Raw genomic sequence first — 15,412 nt, 5'->3', positions numbered from 1 at the left:
GCTTCATGACTGGACTGAGATTTCCCACGGATGTGTACAGTCACGTAGCGCGTAGGTCCTAACGTGTTACACCTGAACTCCTGCCCTGGAAAATCTGTGGGCGTCATTCATATCAGGCGCATCCGTTGGTGTAGTCGGGTGTATAAATTCCCGTAAAGTGGGAATGAATCCCACTTTATTACCTTACCTAGGACTCAAGGAGTCATAGCAATCTTCTATGTGGCCCCTTTTAGTTTAAAAATGAAAGTCTGGCTAGTTGGTGCATGGCGGTGGGTGTGGTGGCCTAGCCCGACCAGACACTGTGAGAAGCACAGCGTCAGACAGACGGGGGCCTCACCATCAAAGTGGGGAACCACAACACAACTACAAAACTTATAACAATTTATACATTACTTATAGACATTTGTATGTTACTCACGTAAACATGGTAAAGTGCATGCTTATAATACAGAAGGTACATAAGTCCGTAGAGAGCCCTCACAAAAGTCCATTGAACAAAAAAAAAAATGGCACTTTCTAGTGCAATCCCCGACCATCGGGGTTCATCGTTGCAGAATTCAAAATGGCGCGTTGACCACTCAGCAAATGCAAATTATGCGTGCGCGTGCATGGCTGGAAGTGCAGCGATCTACTGCGTGTGTGCGCTCTTTGGTAGCGGCACGGTCGACAGCGTGACCTTTAAAAGTGCATGCATTCCCGATGGCGTGAACTCCCGATTATCAGATGTACCGTTCGCACATGCTGCATATAATCTTCATTTTCGGTAAGTTGTGAAATGTGTATGTCAATGTCGATAACATAGATATGTAGTGTCATTAATGAATTACATTTAATGATTTTGAGGTGACAAAAAATGATGTCAAGTATCGAAACTCAAAGCGATCGTAAAGCTCTCTTTGTGTTGTGGGCCATTCCGGTACAGCCCTGTCACTATTTATACAGCGACTGGGCTGTGTATAGTTAGTGGTGGCCATGTGGCTGGGGAGGGTCATGAAAAGTGACCCCCAAAGTTAGGCTAGCTTGGAAATTGACCGAAAGATCAGTCTGTATCTGGTCGTCGGGGATATATGTTCCGCGGAGACTGCGTCTTACTTCATGGATGCCCTGTTGGTCTCTTTTCCAAGCCTTAGCCAGAAGGTCTTGGTCGAAAGGCGTTTAATAGGCAGGATCATAAAGGGTTATATTACCTACCGGTACCTGAAATGAAAAAAATGAAGAAGAAGAAAAAAATTACTATTACCAGACTTCACAGGTCTGTGAGATGAGATGTTGGTACCAGACACCATTTTCGTGACCCTGCATCACAAAACAAACAGAAAGTTGCCAGACATGAAATTTTAGTACAGAGTATATTCTGAAAGAGCAGAAAGTGTTAACTGAGAAAAGAGGCTCTAAAGTACAGTGTCTATTCAAGCGCTTAATCTTTACCAAGCTGTGCTGGCTGTGTGATGAATGGGACAAAAAGCAGGATGTAACCCACTGGAGTAACAACAATGAAGGGATTAAGAGATTAAACTGAATTGAGCATGCCTTATTAACACACTCTGTCCATAATTAATGCAACTTTCAAAGCAGTAGCATCATCCTTTCAAAAGTTATTAGAGTTGAAAATGTAGAGTGTGTACAAGGTTTCTAAGAAATGAAAAGGGGACTGTAAAGACACACCTAATCTCACTATTCTGCCAAAGAAAAATATTCAAGATAAACTGCTAAAAAACCCACTTTCCTGCCCGTTTTATGATCCCAAATTTTAGCATAGTGTAGAGAAAGACTTGCTCTTTCAGAAAATACGAGAAAGTCAATATCGGCTAGTTTGACCCATTTCACCTATTTTCAGTTCACACAAAATCAGTGTGTGCGACTTTTTGTTCGTTTTGTGATGCACGGTCACATATGATTAAGACCCCAACCACCACCACCACCACCACCACCACCACCACCACCACCTCCACCATAGAATCAGGTCATGAATAAAGAAAGGTATGACTGCACTGAACCTCCTACAAAGGGATGATGACCACTTTTGGATTTCAAAAAGGTTGGCATATCCATCACCCCCCCCCCCCCCCACACACACACACACACACAAACAGACATACACACACACATCCACACACACATGCCACACACACACACTCATCAAACTATCACACTCCGTAATGGTGTTCCATTTGCTACTTAAACCACCATCCATCAAATCCAAAGATGGCAAGTTTTTTAACTAGCTGGGAGTGAGAAATTGATTTAGTGAAGCAACCGAAGGGGGTGGGGGGTGGGGGTAGAGCAGATTCCCCCCACATTAGCTTTGTCATTTTGGAATTCGAAATTGTGCAGGTTTGCGGTCAATTATGATACAATTCTATAGGCATAATTCTCATCTTTGTTATGGAAGATGGCCCTGCAAGATGTCATTTTGAGCATTTTTTTAAACACAAATTTTGGTGAAGGGTGAATGACTTAGAGTTGTATGGCAGAATTTTTAGGGGCCTCTATGGATTATTTGTTTGGAACAAGTATATGCCATGTGGAGGACATGGTAGCATGGGAATTCATGGGGGCCCGATTCATTCACTGCCCACTGGGGTACATTCGAAAACCATGAATAGCACTGGTCAGCAAATATGTGCATCAAAGCATACATTCATTGGTAATGTACATCGATTCCAGTTGGGATTCTTCCACTGTGCATTGTACTAGGTGTTTCAAAAACATTTCCCACTTTTGATTCTTAATAATTCAAAAACTATATATCAGATAACACTGTCATTGATGTGAGTGATAGCTGGATATAGTGTACAATTTTGTTGGAGGTGATTTAAATATGAAAGCATGAATCAGTTTCATGAAATCTATGATTAATTTTACAGATAGGTTCCAGATTTTGCTCTATTTTCAACCCTCTGTACAAAACTTTCACTTTGCACAGGGGTCAATGGGTGTGTATGGGAGTGTGTGGCTAAGACCCTGACAATGGTCCTGAACAATGGCCAGGGTTTGAATGCTTCATTATTTATTGATGAGAAATTCCACTATCACAACTAGTCTTTATTCAGCCTCTGGCAGTATCTGTGTAAAGTCAAAGCCTGCCAATACTGTCGTTGAGTCGCGACAGTGCTCTCCCTACTGTACTTCTGGAAAACGAAATTACAATGAATACCTTCTGTTCTGTCGTAAACATGGTGACAGTAAGCAAAGAAAATCAATAAGTATAAGTATACACTTGTGTATATGGAGCCTTAAATAAATCTACTGTGAAACAAATCGCCCCAATGAAAAATGCTGCTGAACTCTTTACCAAAAATGATCTCTTTTTATCGCAAAAGCGACAAATTTGTCAGATCCCAAATTTAATGATATGTGAAGCAAAATTTGAAAAGATTGCCAGCTGGAATGAAATGTGGTGTTTGCAAGCACATGGAAACATGTGCTTACTTTTTCCATGTGCATGCATTTTACCCTTCAGACTAGCAGTGCCCAGGGCAATCCACATGAATTATTGATTAAGCATTCATGTGCCTGGGAGCGCGAGACTGACGCCTAGTCAACAGGTGGTTCAGGCATGTCCATTGTTCAGGGCCATTGTCAGCACACACTCACATTGGTTCCTGTGCAAAGTTCAATTTTTGGATACAGAGGGTTAAAATTTGACCAAAATCTGAAACCTTACTTCAAAATCAATCTTAGATTTAATGAAAGTGATGCTTTCACATTCAAATCACCTCCAACGAAATTGTACACTATTCAGCTATTACTCATATCAATGACAGTGTTATCGGATGAATAGTTTTTGAACTATTAATGATCAAAAGTGGGAAATGTTTTTTGAAACACCTAGTACTTACACAGAGATCAGTGATGAAGCTGTGCGCAATTAATGATGGGGATTCTCAAATACAGTATATCCGAGATGGGGCTAGCCTTCCCACTCCATGGTATACCCTCACTACAGTGTCTTAAAACTGATGCAAGTGATGATGAGCCTAGACAAGGGAGTATCAGAGAAACAGATATCATCTCAGATGATTAACTGTGGAGCGAGAGGTAGATACCTTACAATGATGCCTTGTCAAAAATGCATACCATTTTTTTACTTATCAGGCAGCTACCCCCCACCACCCAAAAAGTCAGACAATGGTGTTGCATTGAATTTTTGGCTACACCTGATATCATCCCACAGGTTATACAAGGGTTGTTTTTCCAGCTACAACTCTAGGCTGGCCTGAATTTGGGGGCCCATTTTCATGGCCCTCCCAGTCTAGTTCTACCAGTATGTCTTTGGTATACGTCATGACTCTAGGGATAGGGCTATGGTGGGGGTTGAAAATGTTACATTATGTTCTCTCTGGAGAGAGATACGATGTAACTGTGATGTACAACAATTCTAAATTGTCGGGGAATCATCTGTCATGGCATGTACCCACAGTAAGCATTGAAAAGTGCATGTACCTGCTTATCAAATACTGTAAAACCAGAAACATTTGTGGAATGAAACTTTTGCGAAGTGCCGACCATGAAAAGTTTATGAGTATACTGATATTGTATTGTGTAGACAAAGTCTTTCATGTGTATTTTACTCTCGTGAGATGCAGCTCATTGTGAAATTAATGAAAGTTTCATGTATGCGAAAGTTTTTGGTTTTACAGTAAAGCTTGTGGCATCAAGCAACTTTACAATACCACCAGATAGTTTAGAGTTAAAAAGCTGTGCTGGTGTGAAGGTAAGAATTTCAGTACTGCAACTTCAAATTAAAATGTTTGAGAACCGAATACAAATGGAGGGGAGAGTGTATGAAACATTTTAATATTGTAAGAAAGCTTAATACTGTAAATGAAATTTCATAGAAAAATTAATTTTTGTGTATTTCATGCCATTTTTGGCTAGCGCAAATTCTAAAACCTGTGAAAATTTCTTCACAGGTGTCTCTGCACATTTTGAAGAAGTTGACATTTGCGTAGTGCGAATTCAAGAACTTGCAAATATTGTTTTGATCGGCTCAGCGTGAAAATTATTCGCACAAAAATATAGACGTTTACAGTTGACCATGTACACTGTTTTACAACTCTCCTTGAACATGTCTACATGGAGACTGAAGACAAAAGAAGAAACAGCCATTGAAGACTATCTGTGCTTCTGAGCAAAGGTTATATTTGTCTCCTACTACAGGAATCTGACAATCTTGATACTAAGTGCTGGTTGAGAAATGGGTTAAATGGGGTCCATAATCTGTAGTAAATTGTTCATGTAATGATATTCCCTATGGTCACTGAAATTATTTCCCCTCCAGAACAAGTACAATTAACTTGTATGCAGATACCAATGTACATCAGGAATATATACTGTACATATCATATATATATATATATATATTTTTTTTTTAATTCCTCCACAAGCTGTGTGTTTTTAGGTTGTCTCTCTGTCCATCTGTCCTTTCTTTCTTTCTTTTTTTTTGTCAATGATTGATTTTGTGGACAACGTATCTGCAGGACCACTTGAGGTATCCACATGAAACCTGACATATGCCTGCATGAATTATTGTAGCTGTGCCTATCAGGCTGTGAAAACACACGTTCAAGGTCGAAGGTCATAGGTCAAGTTTACATTCTAAAATTTCAATATTTCCTCCATAACTCTTCAATCCCCGAAGGCAGTCTCATAAAACCTAGTGTATTTTAAAGGGGCATAGTCCCGGTAGTGAAGAGGGCACTGTTGATGATACTGCTGATCACCGTTAGCATTGATACGAAGATTTCTGAAGTTGGGCTGTCATCAAGAGTAAAGTGCGTAGCGGTAGGTGTTGCTAAGTAATGTTGCCTTCATTGTCTTCTCTGCGCATCGCGCAGTCTGTAGTAATGCCAGGTTGCGTGCATATGTGCTTGTTATTATGACATCACAAAAGAAGTTTGCTAAAGCTGTCATCCCCCTCAGCAGAATCATGAGCCGAACTGTGATCGGACCACTGACTACAGTGGATCAGACTTCTTCGGACTCTGGGAAGTGGGCCAAAGCGTAAGCGCTAAAGAGGAGTCGATAGCGTAGGTCTCTATAGGAAACTTGCGCCGTGCGCTCGCGTACGCATTTGACTAAAACACCGGGACCATGCACCTTTAAATACCTGTATTACCAGATCTATACAGATTTTCTCAGAAAAAAAAAACATTGGGCCATGGGGTTGAAGGAGACAGGTTAAAGGAAAATGTTAAAATGATACTTTTTTTTTCTCTATATTTTGGAAATGAGAAATGGTTCAAGATTTTCATGAATTCGGTACATATATTTGTATTGCCTGACAATGATTCGCTTTAAAAATTTTGTTATTGGGTCAAAGGTCAGGCTAAAGTGCTGACATTACACTATTTTCTCTATACCTTGGAAATGCACTTTATAACTGAATATATACATATATATACTAGATGTACCCAGTACATTTATTTATACTGCTCAATGTTTTTGAATCTATAGGGAAAGATTTTGGCCTTTGGATCAAAGGTCTAGTGGAAACACTGACATTTCACTATTTTTTTTTCTTCATATTTTAAAACTGGCTCAAAGTATTGTCATGAAAATTGGTGACAGTAATTATTAGAGAAAGTTGTTGGCCATGGACTGAATGGTCAAGCCTAAGGGTCAAAAGTCAAATGAAACTTGGTTCAAGGAATATATTTAAACCATTCAACACATTTTGGGGTTGTACCATCAAACTTTCAAACATGTCATTTCACTTTCTTCCAGTCATGTGGATCTGTTGTCTCATGTTGTCGAGATGTACTGTAGACTTATTAGGATTATTTTGGCGAGTGCATTCAAGTTACTATATAGCAACATTTCCAGTTTAAATATCCCTGATGAGCTTAGTTACAAATCATTCAGTGAATGTGATAGAATATTCATAATCTGTGTGATTTGTATTCACAAATAATCATCTCTTTTCATTACAGAACACCTTTATAGGCCGGTACCGTCATTTCCTGGATATCATAGACCCAAGAACTTTGTTTGTTGGTAAGGTAAGCAAACCTTTATTGCAGTCTAAGTCACAAGTTATTTCGCTGTATTTCATTTTATGTGTTGGTACTCTTGATTTAAAAAAAGTGTAAGGTAAAAGAATTTCAGTGCACCACAAAACAAAAATCTGAAAGGTCCACTTTTTTTCGTGGTAAATGCTTGCTCCTTAGTGGTCTCAATTCATGAAGGCCTATCCAGTGAATCCATGAATTGAGACCACCAAGAAGCAAGCATTTACCACCAAAACCATTCCTAGTGGCAGTATCAATTCTTTACAAGTTCTTTTGATAGGCTCATTTCTTGTGCTCACTGAAGCATAACACAGAGGAATGTTTATCAAAATGAAATTAGACTAATTCCCCATGAATAATTTCGAAGTCTACACAACAATGGAACTGAATTTAGTCCACGTATCTAGGGTGAAGGGGTTTACCAGCCCCACATGCTCATTGAAGTGTGACACCTTGAAGGAAATGCCACAGGATCACTGTACATGCACAATGAAAAAGGATGTCATTCAGTTGATTCAAGTGCACAAAATCAAAACACTACAATTTGTACCTACTGCATAATTTCAATATGGTTTTTGTTTGTTTTATAATGTGCTCATTCAACCGTGAATTGACCAACATTGTGTGCAAAAGTCGTTGTTAGCTTTCCAAAATATAAATTCCATCTGTTGGAACAAATGTACCATGGGAAACATGTCCAAACTGCCATTTTGGCAATTTTTACCCCGTGATCACTCAACTGTGAAATTTTGCCCACAAGTCATATGTGACCGTGCGTCACAAAACGAACAAAAAGTTATACACACTGATTTTGTGTGAGGACTGAAAATAGGTTAAATGGGTCAACCTAGCCGATCTTGACTTTTTCATATTTTCTGAAAGAGCGAGTCTTCTTCTACATTATGCTAAAATTTGGGATCATAAAGCGGGCAGGAAAGTGTGTGTTTTAGCAGTTTATCTCGAACACTTTTTGGTAGAATAGTGTGATTAGGTGTGTCTTTGGAGTCCCCTTTTCATTTCTTAAAAAAACTTGTACACACTCTTCACTTTCAACTCTAATGACTTTTGAAAGGATAACGCTACTGCTTTGAAAATTGGCATTTATTATGGACAGAATGTGTTAATAAGGCACGCTCAATTTCAGTTTAATCTGATAATCCCGTCATTGTTGTTACTCCAGTGGTTTACATCCTGTGTTTTTGTCCCATTCATCGCACAGCGAGCGCAGCTTGATAAAGATTTAGCGCTTGAATAGACACTGTACTTTAGAGCCTCTTTTCTCAGTTCACACTTTTCCTGCGTGTGTGCTTTCTTTCCAATATTTAGATAGGTTAGGAGAGTCCATTTGATTTGAGTTTTACATCATTTTAAAGGTTGAAGACTGCTCTTTCAGAATATACTCTTAACTAAAATTTTATGTCTGGTGACTTCTGTTTGTTTTGTGATGCAGAGTCACATGGTGTGACAGGAAGCACATAAATTGTGCGTTGCATGCCTTCTTATGCTGGAAAATTGAAATTTGTTCCAATGTCATTGAATCAAAGTTACAAAATACGGCTTGTGAACTTCAAAAAGTGACCATTTTGCCTTCAAGGCATGTTCACTGAAGCGTGACGCGACAATTTATACTGAATTCCACCTGATACTGTAAAAGTGGATATTTTCACGCGACTAATTTTTCGCGCTTGAGCGGGTAAACAGAGTTTCGCTTGTTTTTAGTTCCGCGGAATCAAGACATCATGCACGGGAACATATGGCAAGCAAAAATTTTCACGCTGCTTTCTGTTTGCGCGAAATGCACAAAAATTTCAACACCGCAAAAATTTCCACTTTTACAGTAGGTAACTTGGAAGTACAGCTACTTGCCCCTGCGTTTAGATTTCCTCAAAGGTTCCTGATTCAGAAATTACAGCGATTTGTTTTAGGGGGAACGTACTTTTTGTTTTAATAGTGTTTATGTACAAAGTGTACAAGAAAGAGGACTATTTTGTATAATATCTCACAAAGACCTTTGTTATGCTGCCAAAGAAATTGCTTGATTTTAGCTGAAAGTAAAATTCTGTAATTATTAAACCAGAGAATTTTTGGCAGCACAGCAGACTTGTTCACACCAGTGAGCTGAGGACTGTTTCTCGAGTTAATCATAAAGTGTGTGCAATTTACATCTCTGTGTCAAACCCTTTACAGAAGCAGCTGTCAGATGCTGTTGGTCTGCTGAATGCATACAAGGAAGGCAACCTACCTGACAGGGTGACCAACAAGCAGCTGTGGGAAGCTCAAAAGATTAAACAGGTGTGATAGCATAAACAGTTTTTAAACTTACCAGTGTCAGTATTAATGTGGACAATCTTTAGTAGTTCCATGATCATGATCCATGATCAAAAGGGAGACTCTTGCTTTCATTTCTTGTAAGAGATTACTGGTACTTTTCTTGTTAAATCTTACTTCCTCTAACAGAGTATGTTTTAATGCTTAGTTGACAGCTGTTCATATATGCGTCATAAGATCAACAAGGCTTTGCAATCCTTAGTGCTCTCCTTTTATGAACAAAACATGTACAAAAGTGCAAATGGCAGGCAATAATGGGACACTACCACATGCACCCATGATGCATTACACCAAGCTCAGTATGTGAGGCCCCCATGACTGTTATTTCAATTTGTATAGAATTCATTGAATTATTTATATGAGATTAGTTTTGCCCTACATGTCATGAGTCTGCTGAACCCAGCCTCTTTGTTCTTTGATTGGAGAAAGACATCTTAAAGGTCCTGTTTACCTTGAGTAGGGAGCAGTGATTTAAAAAATGTCCAAGATATCACTTTTGATGCATACATGTGTAGATCAGTTGTATCACAAAACTTCCTACCATATAACATTTTTGTAATAAAGCTTAACATAAAAGGAGATATCACTATTTTTCTCATTAAACCATAACTAGACGGTTTAGTCTGGAAACATTTTTGTTATAATGCAATTGTTCACATTTTGTGTATTTAACAGTACTTAACATCAATTATACTGGTTCAAAATTATTTTTGCATTGGCTGTTTCTTTCCCTACCTCATATTTTAGAACTATTTTGAAGCACTAATAATGGGTTTTTGTTTCATCAGCAAATGGTAAATTATGCCTTTGATATTGAGTGGTATGGAATGTGCTCCCTGGATTTGTCATGTTGAGTCTTAAAGGAATCGTATAGATTGGTTGAGACCTTACTTCAGGTTTCTAACATTTGTGTGTGTGTGTGTGTGTGTGTGTGTGTGTGTGTGTGTGTGTGTGAGATAATTAGAAATCTCTTCTGAAATATGCAAGTGCATGCAATTTCAAGAGAAATTCAACATTTATTTGATGAAAATTGGTTTTGAAAAGGTGGAGATGTCCAAAACAGCGATCCTGATGGTAAAAGGTGGGACCCATCTTTTATTACGATCGCTGTGCTCTAATTTATTTTTGGATGTCTCAGCCATTTCAAAACCAATTTTCATCAAAATAAACTTTGAATTCTTGTAGGAATGGTATGCTCTGTACTATTTCATAAGTGGTTTCTTTGGTATTTATCTCGCAAAAAGTTAAAAGCCCAATCCTCACCTCCACCAATACTACAAATTGTATACCATCCCTTTTAAATGACACTCATACATCTCTTTTGTTAATGCAGTGATGACACCTAGTTTTACCAATGAAGAGCAGTGACTGGTTTCCATGCAAATTTTACTAAAGCTGTAAAAGTCAATGATTCATACATCTGAAATGTGTTGATTCTTCTGTTATAAATGTAAACCAAGCAATACATTTCTTTATTCACCTACAAAGCACCCTTTTTCCTTCCTATTTACAACAGGCCATTATTCACCCAGATACTGGAGATAAGTTGTTTATGCCATTCCGAATGTCAGGTAAGTAAAGACTGATTGTAATTTTCTTGTAGCTTATGGTGAACCTTGTGTGCATGTAAAATCATTGTGCCACTTGTGATTCCAAAATTCAACAATGTTACTGTAAAGCCATTTCAGGCCAACAATTCTCTTTGATGTGGAAAGCAAAACAGAAGTTTAGAATTATGTCATTAACAAACTTTGAAGCAACTTCATTTGGAATGTGATTTATGCTTTCCACTGCTGACTGCCAATTACACTTCTGTGGATATTTAGATAAGTATCAAAAGATGGCAACCACTTGCACACTATTTAGTGCTGTTTTCTACTAATTAAGCTTTTTTTTTTTTAAATGTTCAATCATGGTGTATTTAACAGATTAGATGAATTGGAAAATAAGAATGAAACCAACTTGAACAAGACAAATTGATTGTCACTTTTGTTGGAAGATTTTTGTCATGTGTAGCCAAACAGAGATGATCCCTGGAAAACAAGAAGGCATATCTTGATATGTCTGTCAAAGCATTTAATCACAGCATTAAAAGATGACTCCTTAGATGTATCATGGTAGATAAAGGATTTATTTTTTTATTTTTTTTTTGATCTGGAATTGTATGTAAATCGGTGAATTTAAAGAGACTTATCATATAGCTCAAACAAGAATAGCAGTACTTATTAGTACTTAGACAATATAAAGAATAGTCAAATTGCCCAACCAGAATGATTCAGCGTCCTTTAAGCTCTAGCAGATAAACATAATCTGCGGAAGACTGCTGTGGACTCTGACCCCATGTGTGAGTAAAAGCTGTATAATGGAGTTATCTGTATGTCAGTTGTCATAAATGAACAGCAGTTATTGCGTACCGTACTTTCCTACATTATGTTGCAATAAATGGCAAAACAGTGTCAGTTGTATAATGCATTTTTATTGGATGAAAATAGTATAAGAAATCTGCATTAACTAGCAAAACACTATGGCACCACACATGTGAGGAACCCATTGGAACACTCTTGTATCCAGTCTAGCCTTACATTGTAGTTTGATAGTGTGCAGAATTTTGATGCAATTTTTTTCTGGTACAATTTGATATCCACACATTTTTACTGATTCAAGACAACTTTATGAAATGAATTTAAAGGCATTATTTACCATTTGCAGATGAAACAAATACCCAGCTTTAGGGCTTCAAAATAGTTCTAAAATGTGAGTTTTAATACGGATAGAAACAACCAATGTAAAAATGTTAATCAGTATAATCAATGTCAAGTATTAACAGTGAACAATACTTATTGTTTGTAGAATAAATCATCTACAGTTATGGTTTATTGTGAAAAATAGTGATATCTCCTTATATTTTACACTTCATTGCAAAAATTTTATATGGTAGGATGTTTTGTGATACAACAGACCTACACATATGCATCAAATGTGATAACTCAAACATTTTTAAAATCACTGCTCCCAATGGTAAACAGAACCTTTGAAATAAGGATGTAATTACATATTCATTGAGTACCTTAACTTTGACTTTGTAAGGGAAAGCCTATAAGTGGTTGCAATGGTTCAAGGTACAGATACAGATGTTGTGTGGGTATGGACTTGTCATACTGTGTCTTGTTATAAACATAGTTATGAGAACAAATAAGACTTGAAGATATATTAAAGAATTAAAATAAAAGGAATCAATTTCAGATGAGTGCAAGGCCATAAACGCAATGTGACAGCCGGTCCATGAAAAGTATTGCTGAAAGATAATACTTGGCAGATGCAGTGCTTCTTTACACTTTTATTGTTTTGTCAAAGTTTATTGCAGGCATTACCAGTATTTTGTTTACATTCACACCTTCACATGGGGGATTTATTTCATATGAAGCTTTTGCTGCAAGCAAGATGGCAGCACTACTCATGTAGCATGATTGCAATCTTTCCAGTGTCATTGAGTGTCAATATGTGAACTCCCCATATGGCTACAAAGACTCTGTGCCAAGGATTGAATTGCAACATGTAGTAATTAAGATGGGAATTTCTGTTGTTTATGCATTTGTCATCTTTCCTCATCTCATCTCACAGGATTTATTCCGTTTGGTTCCCCGATCGTTGTTGGTCTTCTTCTTCCGAATCAATCACTGGCGTCCACTGTCTTCTGGCAGGTATTAGCACATCAGCCATGACATACAAAACAATACCCCTTCTTGAAAATATACCATTAGCTGTGGTCAAACTGAAAGGGGCATGGCATGAACATTATTGATGATTTAAGTCAATCAAGCTTTCCTTTTTTTTTACTTTTTTTTTTCAAAGCAGTGAGGCAAGATATATATGGATTTCATAAGTTTTACGTAAATGCACTGAATTGCAAGTTTTGATATGCAAATGAATCGTCAGATATTCCAGTCTTGGTATTTATACATGGATGATGAGCAAGTAGCATTAAATTTGTTATTTTCTCTTCCATTTCGTTATCTGGTGAGATGTCACTGCTCTCAAAACATCAACCTAAAGACCCATGGCCCCACTCAGAACCCCACCCCTCACAATATTGATAGAGAGCATATTCTTACTGTACATACACTATTATGTACTCTATGCGACAAATATTTTGCAGGATTTTTTAATTTCATGAATTCCATGAGTCGGGTACTACTTGCAAATTCAGCAACTCATGAAAATATAGGCTCTGATCCCAACGTGAATGTGACATGCATACATTTCCGCATTCATTACTGTACAATACAATCATGAATGTAGCCACTCACAAAATTGTAGCAAAGTCGCGATTTGTGAAAAATTAGGCTCACTAGATATATGCCGTATACAGAGGATGGTAAGAGGTCAGAAGTCTAGGCAGAAGGTCACTGAAACTTATGTTTAATTTTGTAAAGGAAAGGCCCTGGGAATGTTACTTGGCAAATAGAGAAGAAGTAATGATAGGCCTGCAGACGATGGCCAAAAAGTGGCTTTAAAAAGGCTCAACTGGCAACTATCGTATAGTAAGCAAATTTTAACTTTTTTAAAAAGTATACGTCCTCACAATATCCCACATGAAATTTACCCAGAAAATCTAATCGGGAACATGCTCAAATGACGTCATCAAAATGGCGTCTTAAGGACTGCAATTTTGTTAGAGTAATTGTCGCTTCCCGTTATCCAATTTTAAAGATTTAAATGTATGAACTTGTATTTTGTAGGTCAATGAACACAATGGATGCCTTTTCGAATTGGTCATACAAAAATAATTTACATAAAATGCAAATTAGTGGTAACTGTAAGAGTACATTCATAACAACAGTACTCACGTTGGCCTAATGCACGTTTTGCAGATGGGGACGTGGGATTGAGGGGGTAAATTCGGGCGCCTCCCAATGGGTCGCTTTAAATGTACACCCCTTTTTACTATATATTAGTATTGTAAAGCAGTGTCTCCTGTATTGATTACATTGCATTTCTTGGAAACAAACGTGCCCTTGCTATAAGGCATGACAGCATGTACGTTTGGAACATATTCGCGTTATATGATAATATATGTTTTCTATATTGCCAAGAGGATAAAGGGCATTTTGGGGCACACGGCACAGGATTGCCCTTCAAAAAGCACCCTCTTTATTATGTAGATCTTGTAAGGTAAATCTTCTTCTATCATTTCCATGACTTTTCATTGATGTAAGAGTGTATTTGCTGCATTGCCGGACCTACTTTTAAAACCACTCACGCTAGAACAACTGTATTTGCGTTGCTAATATCCGTATTTCGTAATAAAGGCCGTGAGCGTAGGTGTAAATTTAGACACCTCTTCAAAGATTACCTTTGAATGTTCACCTTTTTGACAATGTAGTTATTGTAGAGTAATGCTTCCTCTAGTAATTGGTTGCATTTTTGGATACAAAAGTGCCTTTGCTGTACGGCACAATGGAATTTCGAAAACATGTACGTTTGGAACATATATTCGCGTTATGTGATATTATGATTATGTTTCCTATATTGCCGTGAGGGTGGAGTATTTTTGGCACATCCCACAGGGTTGCGCACCCTCTTCACTGTATAGATCTTGTAAAGTTAAGTCTCTTCTATCATTTTCATTACTTGTCATCGATAAAAATTGTATTTGCTGTATTGCCGGGACTACTTTTACAACCATTCATGCTAGAACAACGATATTTGCGTTGCTAATATCTGTGTCACCCTTTTGACAATATAGTTATTGTAGAGCAATGTCTCCTCCATTAATAAGTTGTATTTCTTGGAAACAAAAGTGCCTTATATTTGCTATACGTCACGATGGCATTTTGAAGACATACATTTGGAACACATATATATTCGCATTATATGATTTTATATGTTTTATATATTGCCGTGAGGGTGGAATATTTTTTGGCACATCCCACAGGGTTGCCATTTAATGTGCACCCTCTTCACTGCATGGATCTTGTAAAATTAAACCTCTTCTATTATTTCCATGACTTTTCATTGTTAAAAAGTGTATTTGCTATATTGCCGGAACTACTTTTAAAACCATCCACGCC

General features: G+C 37.6%; 1 protein-coding gene across 1 annotated transcript in view; it reads left to right on the top strand.

Moving 5' to 3' along the window:
- The window catches only part of LOC139727894 (sideroflexin-5-like), a 61,181-nt gene that overhangs the window by 8,335 nt on the left and 37,434 nt on the right, over positions 1-15,412 (top strand). Inside the window, exons 2-5 of the mRNA XM_071638867.1 lie at positions 6,936-7,004; positions 9,201-9,305; positions 10,858-10,912; positions 12,963-13,042. Of these exons, the coding sequence (XP_071494968.1) occupies positions 6,936-7,004; positions 9,201-9,305; positions 10,858-10,912; positions 12,963-13,042 (309 nt within the window). The remainder of the gene's footprint in view (positions 1-6,935; positions 7,005-9,200; positions 9,306-10,857; positions 10,913-12,962; positions 13,043-15,412) is intronic.

The sequence above is a fragment of the Diadema antillarum genome, unplaced genomic scaffold (genome assembly GCF_040938485.1).
Source record: "Diadema antillarum isolate AM-2024a unplaced genomic scaffold, OU_Dant_1.0 seq00000158_RagTag, whole genome shotgun sequence".
NCBI lineage: Eukaryota > Metazoa > Echinodermata > Echinoidea > Diadematoida > Diadematidae > Diadema > Diadema antillarum.
Note: the sequence above shows the minus strand (reverse complement) of the source record. Positions and strands in the feature narration are given on the sequence as shown.